The sequence below is a fragment of the Trachypithecus francoisi genome, unplaced genomic scaffold, assembly GCF_009764315.1.
Source record: "Trachypithecus francoisi isolate TF-2019V2 unplaced genomic scaffold, Tfra_2.0 Lachesis_group12, whole genome shotgun sequence".
Lineage (NCBI taxonomy): Eukaryota > Metazoa > Chordata > Mammalia > Primates > Cercopithecidae > Trachypithecus > Trachypithecus francoisi.
The window spans coordinates 112,966,331-112,980,212 of NW_022681457.1; the positions used below are offsets into that span (position 1 = coordinate 112,966,331).

The 13,882-nt window shown below is 52.0% G+C and overlaps 1 protein-coding gene across 1 annotated transcript in view; it reads right to left on the minus strand.

Moving 5' to 3' along the window:
- Window positions 1-13,882, minus strand: part of DISP3 (dispatched RND transporter family member 3) — a 58,372-nt gene that overhangs the window by 15,567 nt on the left and 28,923 nt on the right. Inside the window, exons 4-10 of the mRNA XM_033228382.1 lie at window positions 8,685-8,821; window positions 7,674-7,808; window positions 6,704-6,864; window positions 5,268-5,407; window positions 3,405-3,553; window positions 3,028-3,189; window positions 2,053-2,214 (exon numbers count right to left, since the gene is read on the minus strand). Of these exons, the coding sequence (XP_033084273.1) occupies window positions 2,053-2,214; window positions 3,028-3,189; window positions 3,405-3,553; window positions 5,268-5,407; window positions 6,704-6,864; window positions 7,674-7,808; window positions 8,685-8,821 (1,046 nt within the window). The remainder of the gene's footprint in view (window positions 1-2,052; window positions 2,215-3,027; window positions 3,190-3,404; window positions 3,554-5,267; window positions 5,408-6,703; window positions 6,865-7,673; window positions 7,809-8,684; window positions 8,822-13,882) is intronic.

Sequence of the window (13,882 nt, forward strand, 5' to 3'; positions counted from 1 at the left end):
CTCTGGCTGGGCTCTGGCTGGAGTCCTGGCTGGGCTCTGGCTGGGGTCCTGGCTGGGCTGTGGCTGGGGTGCTGGCTGGGGTCCTGGCTGGGCTCTGGCTGGGCTCTGGCTGGGGTCCTGGCTGGGCTCTGGCTAGGGTCCTGGCTGGGCTCTGGCTGGGGTCCTGGCTGGAGTCTGGCTGGGGTATGGCTGGGGTCCCGGCTGGGCTGTGGCTGGGGTCCCGGCTGGGCTGTGGCTGGGGTGCTGGCTGGGCTGTGGTTGGGGTCCTGGCTGGGCTGTGGCTGGGATCCTGGCTGGGCTGTGGCTAGGGTGCTGGCTGGGCTGTGGTTGGAGTCCTGGCTGGGCTGTGGCTGGGGTCCTGGCTGGGGTGCTGGTTGGGGTGCTGGCTGGGGTCCTAGCTGGGGTCTTAGCTGGGCTCTGGCTGGGCTCTGGCTGGGGTCCTGGCTGGGCTCTGGCCTGGTCCTGGCCCCAGATGTTGTCAGGGAGCTTTGGGGTTTGTCCATCTGTGGAAGGGGAGCAGGTCCTTTGGGCAGGCAGGAGACCTGTGGTGGCAGTGATGATCAGGAGCAATGCCACGTCCTGGCAGTTGGGGAAAGGAGCTGGGGACGTGGCCGGGGCTGGCTCCGAGGTGTGAGGGGCTCTTCCGGCGCCTCTCGGAGCTGCAGTGGATTATCACACATTTGGCTGCCATTGCCAAGGGGAAGGCTAGGTTAATCTCAGCACCGCCCTAATTAAATAAAGGCAATTACAGCAGGCAGCAGATCTGCTCCTGTGAGCTGGAAGCACTCACCCAGGCATCTTCTCATTTGGTTTCTAACTGCCCTGGCAAAGTCAGATGACCTTGGGTTGACTTTGCCTGCCCCTACCCTGCTCCCCCTCTGTAAAATGCGGCCTGGGCCAGCTACCTCAAAATCAAGGAGCCATCTCTATCTTCCCTCCTGGCTCATTCCCAACTCTCACTCTGTCACCAAGTCCTATGGAAACCGCCTCCTAAAAACCTCTTGACTCCACCACCGCTGCTGTCAGCATGCTGGTCCCAGCGCCACCAACTCTCCTCTAGAACACCCCACCAGCCTCCTACCCAGCCTCCCAGCCAGCTTCCACCCCAATGCCCCAATCCACCTCCACACAGCACCTGGGAGACTCCATCACCCCACTGCTCCACTTAAACCACGTGACTAGTTTCCAGTGACAATCAGAATAAAATCCAGACCCCTCACTTCAGCCCACCTGCCCTATCCCAGTCCACTGGGCCAGCCTAGCTCCTGCAACTGCCTCTCTCAAATGTGGCCTTGGTCTTTCCCACCTCTGGTGCTCTCCTCTGCCTAGACTCCTCCCTCCTCTCCCCTCCCTGCCTGGCTAACCCCACCCCTTCCCTCCTCTCCCCTCCTCACCAGGCTAACCTCTCCTCTTCCTCCCTCTCCCCTCCCAGCCTGGCTAACCCCTTCCCTCCTCTCCCCTCCTCACCTGGCTAACCCCTCCTCTTCTCTCCTCTCCCCTCCTCACCTGGCTAACTTCTCCTCTTCCCTCCTCTCCCCTCCTCACATGGCTAACCCCTTCTCTCCTTTTCCCTCCTTTCCTCTTCCAGCCTGGCTAACCCCACCCCTTCCCTCTTCTCCCCTCCCTATCTGGTTAACTCCTCCTCTTCTCTCCTCTCCCCTCCCAGCCTGGCTAACTCCTTCCCATTCTTGGCCTAGACATTACTTCCTCCAGGAAGCCTTCCATGATGTGGGCCTCTAAGACACCCTAGTCTTCCTCCACCAAAGCTCAGATCTACTATTACAGTGACTAGTCTCTAGAGCTGGAATATGAGCTCCCTGAGCTTGGGAAGCCTGTGCCGCCTGCCCACTGTACCTCCCCAGAGCCAGCATCCAGCAGGCACCCAGCAAGCATCTGTTAAATGAACTGTGGGAACACGGGGGCTCAGCAGTGAGTGGGATTTGCCTGAGGTCAGGCATTGATGGGGAGCCAGGATCCTGCATCTCTCAGACCAACAGCCTTTGGGACCTGGACACCTGAGCGGGCCGGGGACAGCCTGGCTGGAAGCCTCACCTGAACAGGTGATGCAGGAGATGCCCTCGGCACTCAGGTTGTACTTGAGGTCCAGCAGCACCTGGATGTTGGTATCAGGCCGGAAGAGGAGCGGGGCCCGACTGGCAGGGCGGAGCCGGCTGGCGAACACCAGGGACAGGATGAGGATGGAGACGAACAGCCCTGTGAGGAGATGGCGCTACACCAGGCGGGGCTGGGCCCAGCTGGTCCATTCCCAGTAGGGCTCCCAAGTGCCGGGGAGACAGCTGCTCTGGTTGTGGTGGAGGTGTGGGGGTGTCCTAAGGGCGTGGGGGAAGGCCCTGCATGCCAGCCTGTGGGCAAAGCTTACTGGGGATGGTCCTCCAGGGCCAGGGATCAGTTGCTTTGTGGTGTCCTGTGGGGTTTGACTATAAGCTATAATCTAACACTGCTGGACAAGAAGCAGCCGCCACCTAAGAGTACCTCATAGTTTATAAAGAGCTGGTGCACTACTTGATCTCACACAACTCTGAAATCCTGTTGAAGATGACAATAATAATAGCACTTAACATTCACGGAGCACTTACTACGTGCCATGTGCTGGGCTGAGGTCTTTATATATACTCTCCAACTATAGCTGCCTTCCTAGCCACCGTTCTCATCCTCAATTACAGAATAGGAAGTGAGTGCTAAACAGACTGGAATAGCCAAATTCACACAGCTAGGACTCGGCCAAACTGGGACTCAGACTCAAGTGGGTCTAACTCCAGGGCCTATGCGTGGCATGCTCTGTGCTACTGCCCAGTGTGAGTGGCTGGCACACGCAGGGGCCAATGAGCAACAGCTGCCGTGACCAGCTTCATTCTGCACAGGAAGGAGCCGGGGGGTCGGAGAGGGAGAGACCCCAGCCCAGGCCTCTGACCCTGGGGCATCTGCGAGAGGGGGTGGGCTCCCGGTTCCTGTGTGTTTTGGGGGGTGGAGCTGCGAGACAGGGGGAGGGGCAGAGGGCCCACTTACCCACAATCACCCAGCGGCTCTTGACGGCTGACCACAGGACCCAGTGGTGCAGCAGCTCCTGCAGCTGCACAATGAGCTGGCCGCGGCTGCCCGTGTTGGAGGCTGGCTGCAGACCCTCGGGGGACACAGACACCAGGGACACGTCTCCCAGCTCCAGTGACACTGCCAGGGCAGAGCAGTAGCCCGTCAAAGCCTGAGTCAAAGCCCACTGTGGTCCATGCTCGCTTCCAGGGAAGCCCAGATGCCTGGTGAGGAAGCCCACAGGCCATCTTGTCCAGTCCCCAGTCTCAGGACCAACTTATCAAGTGTTACTCCCCGGGCAGAGGCAGCGCTGGGTCTCGCTGGGGTCAGCAGGGCAGGCCTGTGCTAGCTCTCACCTGGCTCTTCCTCGACCTCCAGCAAGGGGATGTCATCATCCAGGTAGGGTATGGGACCCTGGGTGGGGCTGCCTCCAACCTGCTCAGGAGCAGCAAACACGTCTCCGGGGAAGTGCAGGGAGCTCTTGCGGCCGCAATTCTGGTGGCAGCTGTGGAAAGAGTAGGGGAGAGCGGTGAGCCGGGGGTCCTGGGTACCCAGGGAGGGTGGGGCAGGGCCCTGAGGCTCAGATGAACCCAGGTATCACAGTGCTGCTGACGTCACACACAGGATGAGCACCCCAGACTTCTGGGAGCTGGTCACCTGGTTTCTTTCTAGTACCGTCTACCTCAGGGCCCTCAGGTGCCAGTCTTCCTCCAGAGACAAATGGTGACAGCAGACATTACCCAGCAAGAGGGGATGACAACACACAGTGGCCCAGGCACTAAAGTGATCAAATCAGCGGACTCATTCCTCTGCTGCTGTGTGGCCCAGGGGCTCTGCCACCAACTTAATACTCAGGGGAGCCAGGAGGAGGGAGCAGGACAGGGCTGAGGGTGTAGCTGCATGGCCGAGGTCTCAGCTGGAGTGAACACATGAGAGACACGGCTCACCCTAGGGACTGGGCACCAGAATAATCCTTATGGCTGACACGAGCGCTGTGTGTGTGGCTAATACCACTGCCATGTGCCAGCAGTGAGCTGGGAGCATCTGCGTGGATTATCTCACTTAATCCTCATGAGACTCACACACAGGGATCACAGCTGTTTCATAGAAAAGGAAACTGAGATGCAGAGGTGAAGTCACCTGCCCAGGGTTCCACGGCTGCCGAGGGAGGAGGTAAGGCTTGAAGCCCACGTCTGACTGACTGGGAAGATGACTGCACCCAACAGGACCACTGGGGAGACAGCCCCAGGTGGGGCGGGGGGCAGAGGGGAGGCTTATTTGGTATCTCTGTAGAGATCAGAAAAAGGTGCCTTTTCCCCACGACGCTGCTTCTATGACATGAAACTGTCATGGAAAACAGTCAAATCTGAGCGCCCATGGTATAGAGAACAGTGTCTCTGCCAGGGCACCTGTGTGCAGTGCCAACCCGCACCACCACAGCAGAGTCCTGAAGGGAGAGGATGTGAGTGGGGAGAGCTGAGGAGTCCGTCTCAGGCCCAAGTCTAAGCTCCTCGCTGGGCCCTTCTCTCCCTCCAGCCCCTCCGGGGCTCACCATGGGCAAGTGGACATTGCTGACCACTGGCCAAGGCCTTTATCACAACGAGTGGGCGCTGTTCCGAGCCCAGAGCCCCTCCATCCTCCCAGCCCCGGGCAGCCACCCAGGCCTGATTCAACTCCACCACCATCCCCCTCCCTCTTCCCAACCACCAGGCCCACAAGACCTTTCCCCCTAAATCTCCAGCAGCAACTCTGAACTGACCCGTTCAACTCTGCACACGGCTCACTACATCTACAGACGAGAACCTGAGGACACTCAACATGGTGGCTAAGAGTGTGGGATCTGGAGGCAGAGTTCTTGGGTTTAAATCCAGGCTCTACTGCCTACTAAATGGGTGACCTTGAAAAAGCTGCCCAACCTCCCTGAGCCATTGTTTTCTCATCTGTAGAATGGGCACAGCAAGAGAACCCAGCTCCCAGGGTTCTTTGGGAAGTGAATGGTGATGTCATCAGTCTTGGACAAAAGTGCTTTGCTCATTTCCTGGTGACACTGGTGACCCCAAATTGCAATTATTGGATGGAAGTATCTTCTCTTTTCCTGTTCCCTGCCTAGCACAGGACTGGGCATACAGAAGGCTTCTGGAAGAGAGGGTGGTGCGCTGAGTGGCTCACAGAGGCCTGTTGTGGATACCTTGCTTGGGAAGAGGCCCCGCCCGACTTACCTGGTCTGGCAGGAGCTCTCCAGCGGTGCCAGGTAGAGGCTCCAGAGGCCCAGGGCTGCAGGCATGGTGACAAGCACAGCCAGCCAGCAGCAGGACACGATGAGAGACATGAACAGGCCAAAGTCGTGGACGGCTGGGATCTGGTGATGGAAAGGAAGAGAGGGATGTAGGGCTGGTTGGACCTGCAGTCGGTGGGCCTGGGTGCCCCCCTGCAGCCAGAGACACTCAGGATCCCAGATCCGGCCCACACTGAGGCAGTAGGAGGAGGCCCAGGCTGCCAGGATGCCAACCACCAGCCTCGCTGGTGGTGACACCAAGGGCTGGTATCAGGGGATACAGCAGCACAGGAAGGATCCACACCTCGAGTGGAGGCTCTTGTCTATCTGCAGCCCACTGCCTGGAACAGTGCCTGGCACAGAGGCAGTGGTCAGTAGCTGTCATTACGCGAATGAATGGGGGACAGAGGAAGACACATCCTGTTAGACCAAGCCATGTGCTAGTGGCGGGGCGGGGTGGGGAGGGACAGAATTCTGCCACATGAAGGAGGCAGGGACCCTGGGGACTAGGAGCAATGGGTATGTTCCAGAAGTGCGACAGGGACCACACAGGGAGGTGCTAGTTGGAAGGAAGCTGTAACCACCAACAGAGCAGCCTGCACTCTGTGAAACTTTCACCATCATCCTCGCATCTCAGTCTCTGGATAATCCACACATGAGGAAAGCGAGGCTCAGAGAGGTCACGCAGCCTGCCCAAGGTCACACAGCAGAAGCTGAACCCAGCTCTGCCTACCTTCCGGAAGTGATTCTCTAGAAGGACCTGGATAATCCTAAAGCATCTGCTGGGTTCCAGAGGGGCTACTCAGCTCAGGTCGTAATGTCTCTCAAAGACTTGGGCCAATTCACTGTCTTCCCACACCAAGAACCCAGCCTGGGCTCAATGCCTTCTCCTAAGCCCCACTCAGAGGCAGCAAGAGGAAGTCAGCGCGAGGAAGGAAAACACAGCCAGAAGCAGGCAGAGCGGGAATGGCCGTGGACTCGGTCAGGCTTCTCACTTACCTGCTGTGTGATCCTGAGGAAGCCACTTTACCTCTCAAGGGTCAAGTTTTTTTTGGAAAATAGGATGGTAATGGTACCTTTGTCAATTACCATGGTAATGAAGATTAAATGAGAAAGAGCTTTGGAAACTGCCAAATGTCCTCCAGGGTGGAGGCTGGATTACTACTACTGAGGATCCCTAATAAATGCTGTCTGGATTATTATAACATTCACACGTGTTACGTTTGGGTAATGGGTGATTCGTGACAAAAATGAACTCTAGAGATGAGGCAAGTACCTTGGGGTGAAGGCTATATGGCCACTCAAGCGGTGGTGGGAAGAGCAGAGACCAGGGGCTAGGTATGCATGGGTGGGTGGGAGGAATGGAGGGCAGGTCCGCACCTGGGAGAAGACGTTAGCTGCGTAGGCGGCGGCTGTGGTCAGGGAGGTGAAGAAGGTGGCCTTGCCTGCAGTTTGGACGGTGTGGATCATGCGCAGCTGTGGGTCTTCCAGGTGGGTGGCCTGGCGGTAGGTGTTGATGAACACAAAGACGTCGTCCACACCTGTGGGAGGGAGTCCCGGGCCAGGCTCAGGATCATTCTGCTGTCTCCAGGATCAGGCCCAACCTGGCCCCAGACCAAGTCTGAGTGGCCTCCTGGGAGGTCAGGCTGCAGGAGTCCTGCTTCTCAGCTTAGAGTGTGGAGAGACCCCTCTGACTAGCTCCTCCCACCAAGAGTTCAAGCTCCACCCACCACACTCCTTGGCCCCAACCTCACCCAGAGCTAGGTACCTTCTCCCACATCCTGGCCTCCTTCCCATACTTCCTGGGCCTTTCCCACCATCCTCACTTCCATCCAGCAAACCTTCCTGCTCTCTCCACTCACCCTATGCCAAGGATCTGCCCACATTCTTTTTTTTTTTGTTTTTGAGCTGGAGTCTTGCTCAGTCGCCCAGGCTGGAGTGCAGTGGCGCGATCTCGGCTCATTGCAAACTCCGCCTCCCAGGTTCACACCATTCTCTTGCCTCTGCCTGCCGAGCAGCTGAACTACAGGCGCCCGCCACCACGCCCGGCTACATTTTTTTTTTTTTGTATTTTGAGTAGAGACGGGATTTCACCATGTTAGCCAGGAGGGTCTCGATCTCCTGACCTCGTGATCCACCCACCTCGGCCTCCCAGAGTGCTGGGATTACAGGAGTGAGCCACCGCACCTGGCCCACCACCCACATTCTAACCCTGCACTCCAAGGCTCTAGGCCTCAGCAGGAGCTGTGTAGAGCCCCCAGGAGAGCCAGGCTTTGTATCCAGGGAGAAAGGGGATGCGGCAGCCTTCCCATGTGGGAGGTGCACTGCCATGGCAACAGAGGCGACTCACCAATGCCCACGATCACGAAGGCGGCCACTCCATTCAGGATGCCCAAGTACTGGATACCAAAGACCACGTGGTACAGGAAGAGAGCCACCAGGCAGCTGAGACCAATGCTGGCAATCCCGAAGAAGGACAGGAACACTGGGCAGGGTAAGAGGCACGAGGGAGAAGCTGGGGGGACCCTCATGGGACACCAGCCCCATTAGAGTCCCTGACCTCAGCTGGGTCCTGTCTCTTCCCCCCAACCCTGGGCACTATTCATGACTCTGTTCCCAGCACAGGCACAAGGCCAATTCTCAGTTTTCCATGCCCAAAGAGGGCACCGGACAGGAGGCCCAAGTGGCAGATGGAGACATCCCTGAGTAGGTCAGGCTGTCCTCCTCTTTGCAGACTTTACCTCAAGAGCCTTATGAACATCACATATGACCTGGGGCTAGGAACTGTGTCTAGATCCCTGGCACCTTACAGCATCTGGTACATAGTTTGGTGCCCAGTAAATATCTGTTGCATGGATGAATGAATGTCTTTCCCATTTTGGAAAGTATTACCATTGTTTGTCTGCTTGGGCAGTAGAGTGTGCTTACTGTATACACACAGGAGTAAGCAGCAGCTAGTGTCCACGCTAGCAACTAGCAGCACGCGGAGGTGAAAAAGTGATCAGGGGTCAGAGGGCTGTTGACTTGGGACCCAAAATAGGCTACAAAGTAATCCACAAAGGAATACAATACCCCAGGCTCCCCAACACAAGGCTATCAACAGGAGACAGACGGTCAACAGGCAAAAGGTCCAACTGTGCAGGGGCCCAGGGTAGAGGGTGTGACCCAGGCTGGTACAGCCCAACCTGCCTCCAGGCCTCAGTCTGTGTGCTTGGGGTTGAAAGATGATTTGCATATCCCTGTGTTCTCAGCTCTGACATGCTGGGTTCAAGAGTATTGCGGCATTCTTGAGAAGGCAGGCTCTGGGCAGACAGGAGCACCCTGGGAGGGGAGAAGGGGGCTGGCTTGAGAGAAGCCCTACCTGAGCAGGAGGTGAGGATGTAGACCAGGGCAGCGATGCAGCTGCTGCTGATGAAGGCCAGGAGCATGTCATTGTTGAATGTCCTGCGCACTTCATAGTCAAACAGGTCTGTCCCCCCATAGAGAACCTGGACTTTGCTGGGGGAAAGGAGGACGTGGAGAGAAGAACAACAGGAAGAGGGTTAGAAATGGCTGTGAACATGTGGAGGAAGATCAGGAGCTGTCCACTTCACCTGTGACTCTGTACCTCCGCTGGACATCAAAATCACCTGGGGGCTTCCAATTATCCTGATGTCCAGGCCAGGCTTCAGACAAATTAGACCAGAACTGCTGGGGTGGGTCTGAATCATCAGTACTCTTTAACTCTCTCAGGTGATCCAAATGTAGCGTCAAGGTTGAGAACCACTGCTCTACGCAGATCATGATCAGTTCTAATCAGCTCTATGTCATCTTCCAATTCTCCACATCTATGGCCAAATTCTAAATTCAAACTGGCTGCTAGATATTCAGTTTTACACTGCTATTCAATGTGTGCTTAACACAAGTTATTTTTAATTAAAAAAAAAATAACATAACCAGGCTGGTCGAACTGTGTCTTAAAATACAAACATAAGTGACATCTGCTTCTGGCCAAGATGGAGTAACAAGATGGAGTCCATATTTATCTTCTCACTGGAACAAAAATGTGAGAAAATGCATGAAACAAGACAACCAAGGATGATCCCTGAGAGACGAGAAACCAAATGAGCCCTATGCTTACCCTGGGTTAGTGCTTTGAGAGTTTCCAGTCCTCAGTGCAGCCTAAAATATGGGTTATTGGACTCCCCAAAGGAGGCTGAACATTTTCCAAACTTGATGAAAACTATAAACCCACTGACACAAGAAGCTTCAGCAACGAACCCCAAGCACAAAAAACTACAATGCACATCCTAACCAAGTTGCTAAAAAATACTGACCAAAATAAAATCTTAAAAAGCAGCCTGAGAAAAAGACACAGAGGAACAAAGACAAGGCTGACAGCAGACTTCCCATTAAAAATGGGGCACGTGAGAAGGCAGGGGAGCAACATCCTTTGCAGATAGTGGGAAGAAAGTCAGCCCAGGATTCTATACCCAGCAAAAATACATTTCAAAAACAAAGGCAAAATAGAACACTTTTTTTTAGATAGACAAAAACTGAAATAATTCATCTCCAGTATACCTGCACTAAAAGAGATTTAAATTTTTTTTTTTTGAGTCAGGGTCTCACTTTGTCACCCAGGCTGGAGTGCAATGGCATGATCATAGCTCACTATAGCCTCTAACTCCTGGTCTCAAACAATCCTTCCACCTCAGCCTCCTGAGTAGCTAGACTACAGATGCATGCCACCATGCCTGGACAATTTTTTATTTTTTAGTAGAGATGGTAATAGCGTTTAGCTGTGTCCCCACCCAAATCTCAACTTGAATTGTATCTCCCAGAATTCCCGAGTGTCGTGGGAGGGACCCAGGGGCAGGTAACCGAATCATGGGGGCTGGTTTTTCCCAGGCTATTCTCATGATAGTGAATAAGTCTCATGAGATCTGATGGGTTTATCAGAGGTTTCTGCTTTTGCTTTTTCCTCATTTTCTCTTGCTGTCCCCATGTAAGAAGTGCCTTTTGCCTCCTGCCATGATTCTGAGTCCTCCCCAGCCATGTGGAACTGTAAGTCCAATTAAACCTCTTTTTGTTCTCAGTTTCAGTTATGTCTTTATTAGCAGCGTGAAAATGGACTAATACAGTAAACTGGTACCAGCAGAATGGGGCTCTGCTGAAAAGATACCTGAAAATGTGGAAGCAACTTTGGAACTGGGCAACAGGCAGAGACTGGAACAGTTTGAAGGGCTCAGAAGAAGATAGGAAAATGTAGGAAAGTTTGGAACTTCCTAGAGACTTGTTGAATGGCTTTGTGCAAAATGCTGATAGCGATATGGACAATAAAATTCAGGCTGAGGTGGTCACAGATGGAGAGGAGGAATTTGTTGGGAACTGGAGCAAAGGTGACTCGTTATGTTTTAGCAAAGTGACTGGCGGCATTTTGCCCCTGCCCTAGAGATCTGTGGAACTTTGAACTTGAGAGAGATGATTTAGGGTATCTGGCAGAAGAAATTTCTGAGCAGCAAAGCATTCAAGATGTGACGTGGGTGCTGGTAAAGGCATTCAGTATTATAAGGGAAGCAGAGCATAAAAGTTTGGAAAATTTGCAGCCTGGCTATGCAATAGAAAAGAAAAACCCATTTTCTGGGGGAGAAATTTAAGCCAGCTGCAGAAATTTGCATAAGTAGCAAGGAGCCTAATGTTAATCCCCAAGACCATGGGGATTAACATTCTCTGACATGGAGAATTTCAGAGAATGTCATGGCAGCCCCTCCCATCACAGGCCTGGAGGCCCAGGAGGAAGAAGTGGCTTCCTGGGCCAGGCGCAGGGTCCCCATGCTGTGTGCAGCCTAGGGACTTGGTGCCCTGTGTCCCAGCCACTCCAGCTGTGGCCGAAAGGGACCAATGTACAGCTCAATCTGTGGCTTCAGAGAGTGGAAGCCCCAAGCTTTGGCAGCTTCCACGTGGTGTTGAGCCTGTGGGTGCAAAGAAGTCAAGAATTGAGATTTGGAAACCTGCACCTACATTTCAGAAGATATATGGAAACGCCTGGATGCCCAGATAAAAGTTTGCTGCAGGGGTGGAGCCCTGATGGAGAACCTCTGCTAGGGGAGTATGGAAGGGAAATGTGGGGTCGGAGCCCTCACAACGAGTCCCTACTGGGCCACTGCGTAGTAGAGCTGTGAGAAGGCCACTGGCCTCCAGACCCCAGAATTGTAGATCCACTGACAGCTTGCACCATGTGCCTGGAAAAGCCTCAGATACTCAATGCCAGCCCATGAAAGCACCCAGGAGGGAGGCTGTACCCTGCAAAGCCACAGAGGCAGAGCTGCCCAAGACCATGGAAACCTACCTCTTGCATCAGTGTGACCTGGATGTGAGGATGTGAGACCTGGAGTCAATGGAGATCATTTTGGAGCTTTAAAATTTGACTGCCCCGCTGGATTTCGGACTTGCATGGGCCCTGTAACCCCTTTGTTTTGGCCAATTTCTCCCATTTGGAACGGTTGTATTTACCCAATACCTGTACTCCCATTGTATCTAGGAAGTAACTAGCTTGCTTTTGATTTTACAGGCTTATAGGCAGAAGGGACTTGCCTTGCCTTAGATGAGACTTTGGACTGTGGACTTTTGGGTTAATGCTGAAATGAGTTAAGACTTTGGAGAATGCTGGGAAGGCACGATTGATTTTAAAATGTGAGGACATGAGATTTGGAGGGGCCAGAGTGGAATGATATGTCTGTGTCCCCACCTAAATCTCAACTTGAATTGCATCTCCCAGAATTCTCATGTGTTGTTGGCGGGACCCAAGAGGAGGTAATCTTTGAATCATGGGGGCTGGTCTTTACCGTGCTGTTCTCATGGTAGTGAATAAGTCTGACGAGATCTGATGGGTTTATCAGGTGTTTCTGCTTTTGCTTTTTCCTCATTTTCTCTTATTGTCACCATCTAAGAAGTGCCGTTTGCCTCCTGCCATAATTCTGAGTCCTCCCCAGCCATGTGGAACTGTAAGTCCAATTAAATCTCTTTTTTTCTCCCAGTTTCAGGTATGTCTTTATCAGCAGTGCGAAAAGGAACTAATACAGATTGGGTCTCATTATGTTGCCCAGGCTGGTCTTGAACCCCTGGCCTCAAGCAATCTTTCCACTTTGGCCTCCCAAAGTGGGATTACAGGTGTTAGCCACTCTGCTAAGCCTAAGAGAGAGGTTAAAGGAAGTCCTTAGGAAGAAGGAAAACGGTAACAGATGGAAATATGGATCTATACAAAGAAACAAAAAGCAACGAAAATGGTAATGACATAAACAAATACATAAAATTTTCTTATTATTTATTCAAATCTCTTTAAAAGATAATTGACAGTTTAAACAAAAATAATGTAGTGTGGGGTTTATAATATACATTAAAATAAAATGCATAACCACAATAACATAAAGGCTAGGAGGGAAGAAATAGTAGTATATTGTTATAAAGCTCTTATACTACATATGAAATGATATATCATTTGAAGATACACTGTGATAATTTAAAGATGTATACTATAAACTGTAAAGCAACTACTAAAAGAGTTACAGCATAAAAGCCAACAAAGGAGATAAAATAGAATCATAAAAAACATTCAATTACTTCAAAAGAGGCAAAATACAGGAAAGGGGAAACAGAGCATATGGGACAAATAGAATAAAGTATACCTAAGTCTAACCATATTAATGCATTAACTGTAAATGGCTTAAACACCCCAAGTAAAAGGGAGAAAGTATCAGAGATATTTATTTATTTATTTTTTGAGATGGAGTCTCGCTCCGTCGCCCAGGCTGGAGTGCAGTGGCGCGATCTCAGCTCACTGCAAGCTCCGCCTCCCGGGTTCACGCCATTCCCCCGCCTCAGCTGCCGAGTAGCTGGGACTACAGGCGCCCACCACTACTCCGGGCTAATTATTTGTATTTTTTAGTAGAGACGGGGTTTCACTGTTAGCCAGGTTGGTCTCGATCTTCTGACCTCATGATCCACCTGCCTCAGCCTCCCAAAATGCTGGGATTACAGGCGTGAGTCACCCAGAGACCTTCAAAAAAGTCAAGACCTAGCTGACTACAAGAAACTCACTTTAAATATAAAGACACAAATAGGATAAAAGCAAAGGGATAGAAAATGATATACCATGCTAACATGAATCAAAAAATAAGCTGGATTCGTTATATTAATAAAAAATAAAGTAAATTTCAGAGGAAAGAATATAACTAGGGGCAAAGAAGATAATTTCAAAATGATCATCAAAACTACAATCCTAAATGTTTTTATAGTTAATAACAGAGCTTTAAAATACATGAAGTAAAAACTAACAGAACTGAAAAAAGAAATAGACAACTCCCCGATTGTAAATAGATGTTTCAATCTCTCTCTCAATATTGCTAGAAAAATTAGACAGAAAATCAGTAAGGATATAGAAGACCATGAACAACACAATCAATGAACTTGATTTAATTAAGACTTATAGAACATTTCACGCAAAAACAGAACTTTTTTTTTCAAGTATACAGGGAACATTCAGCAAGAAAGACCATGTACTGGACCATAAAACAAGACTCA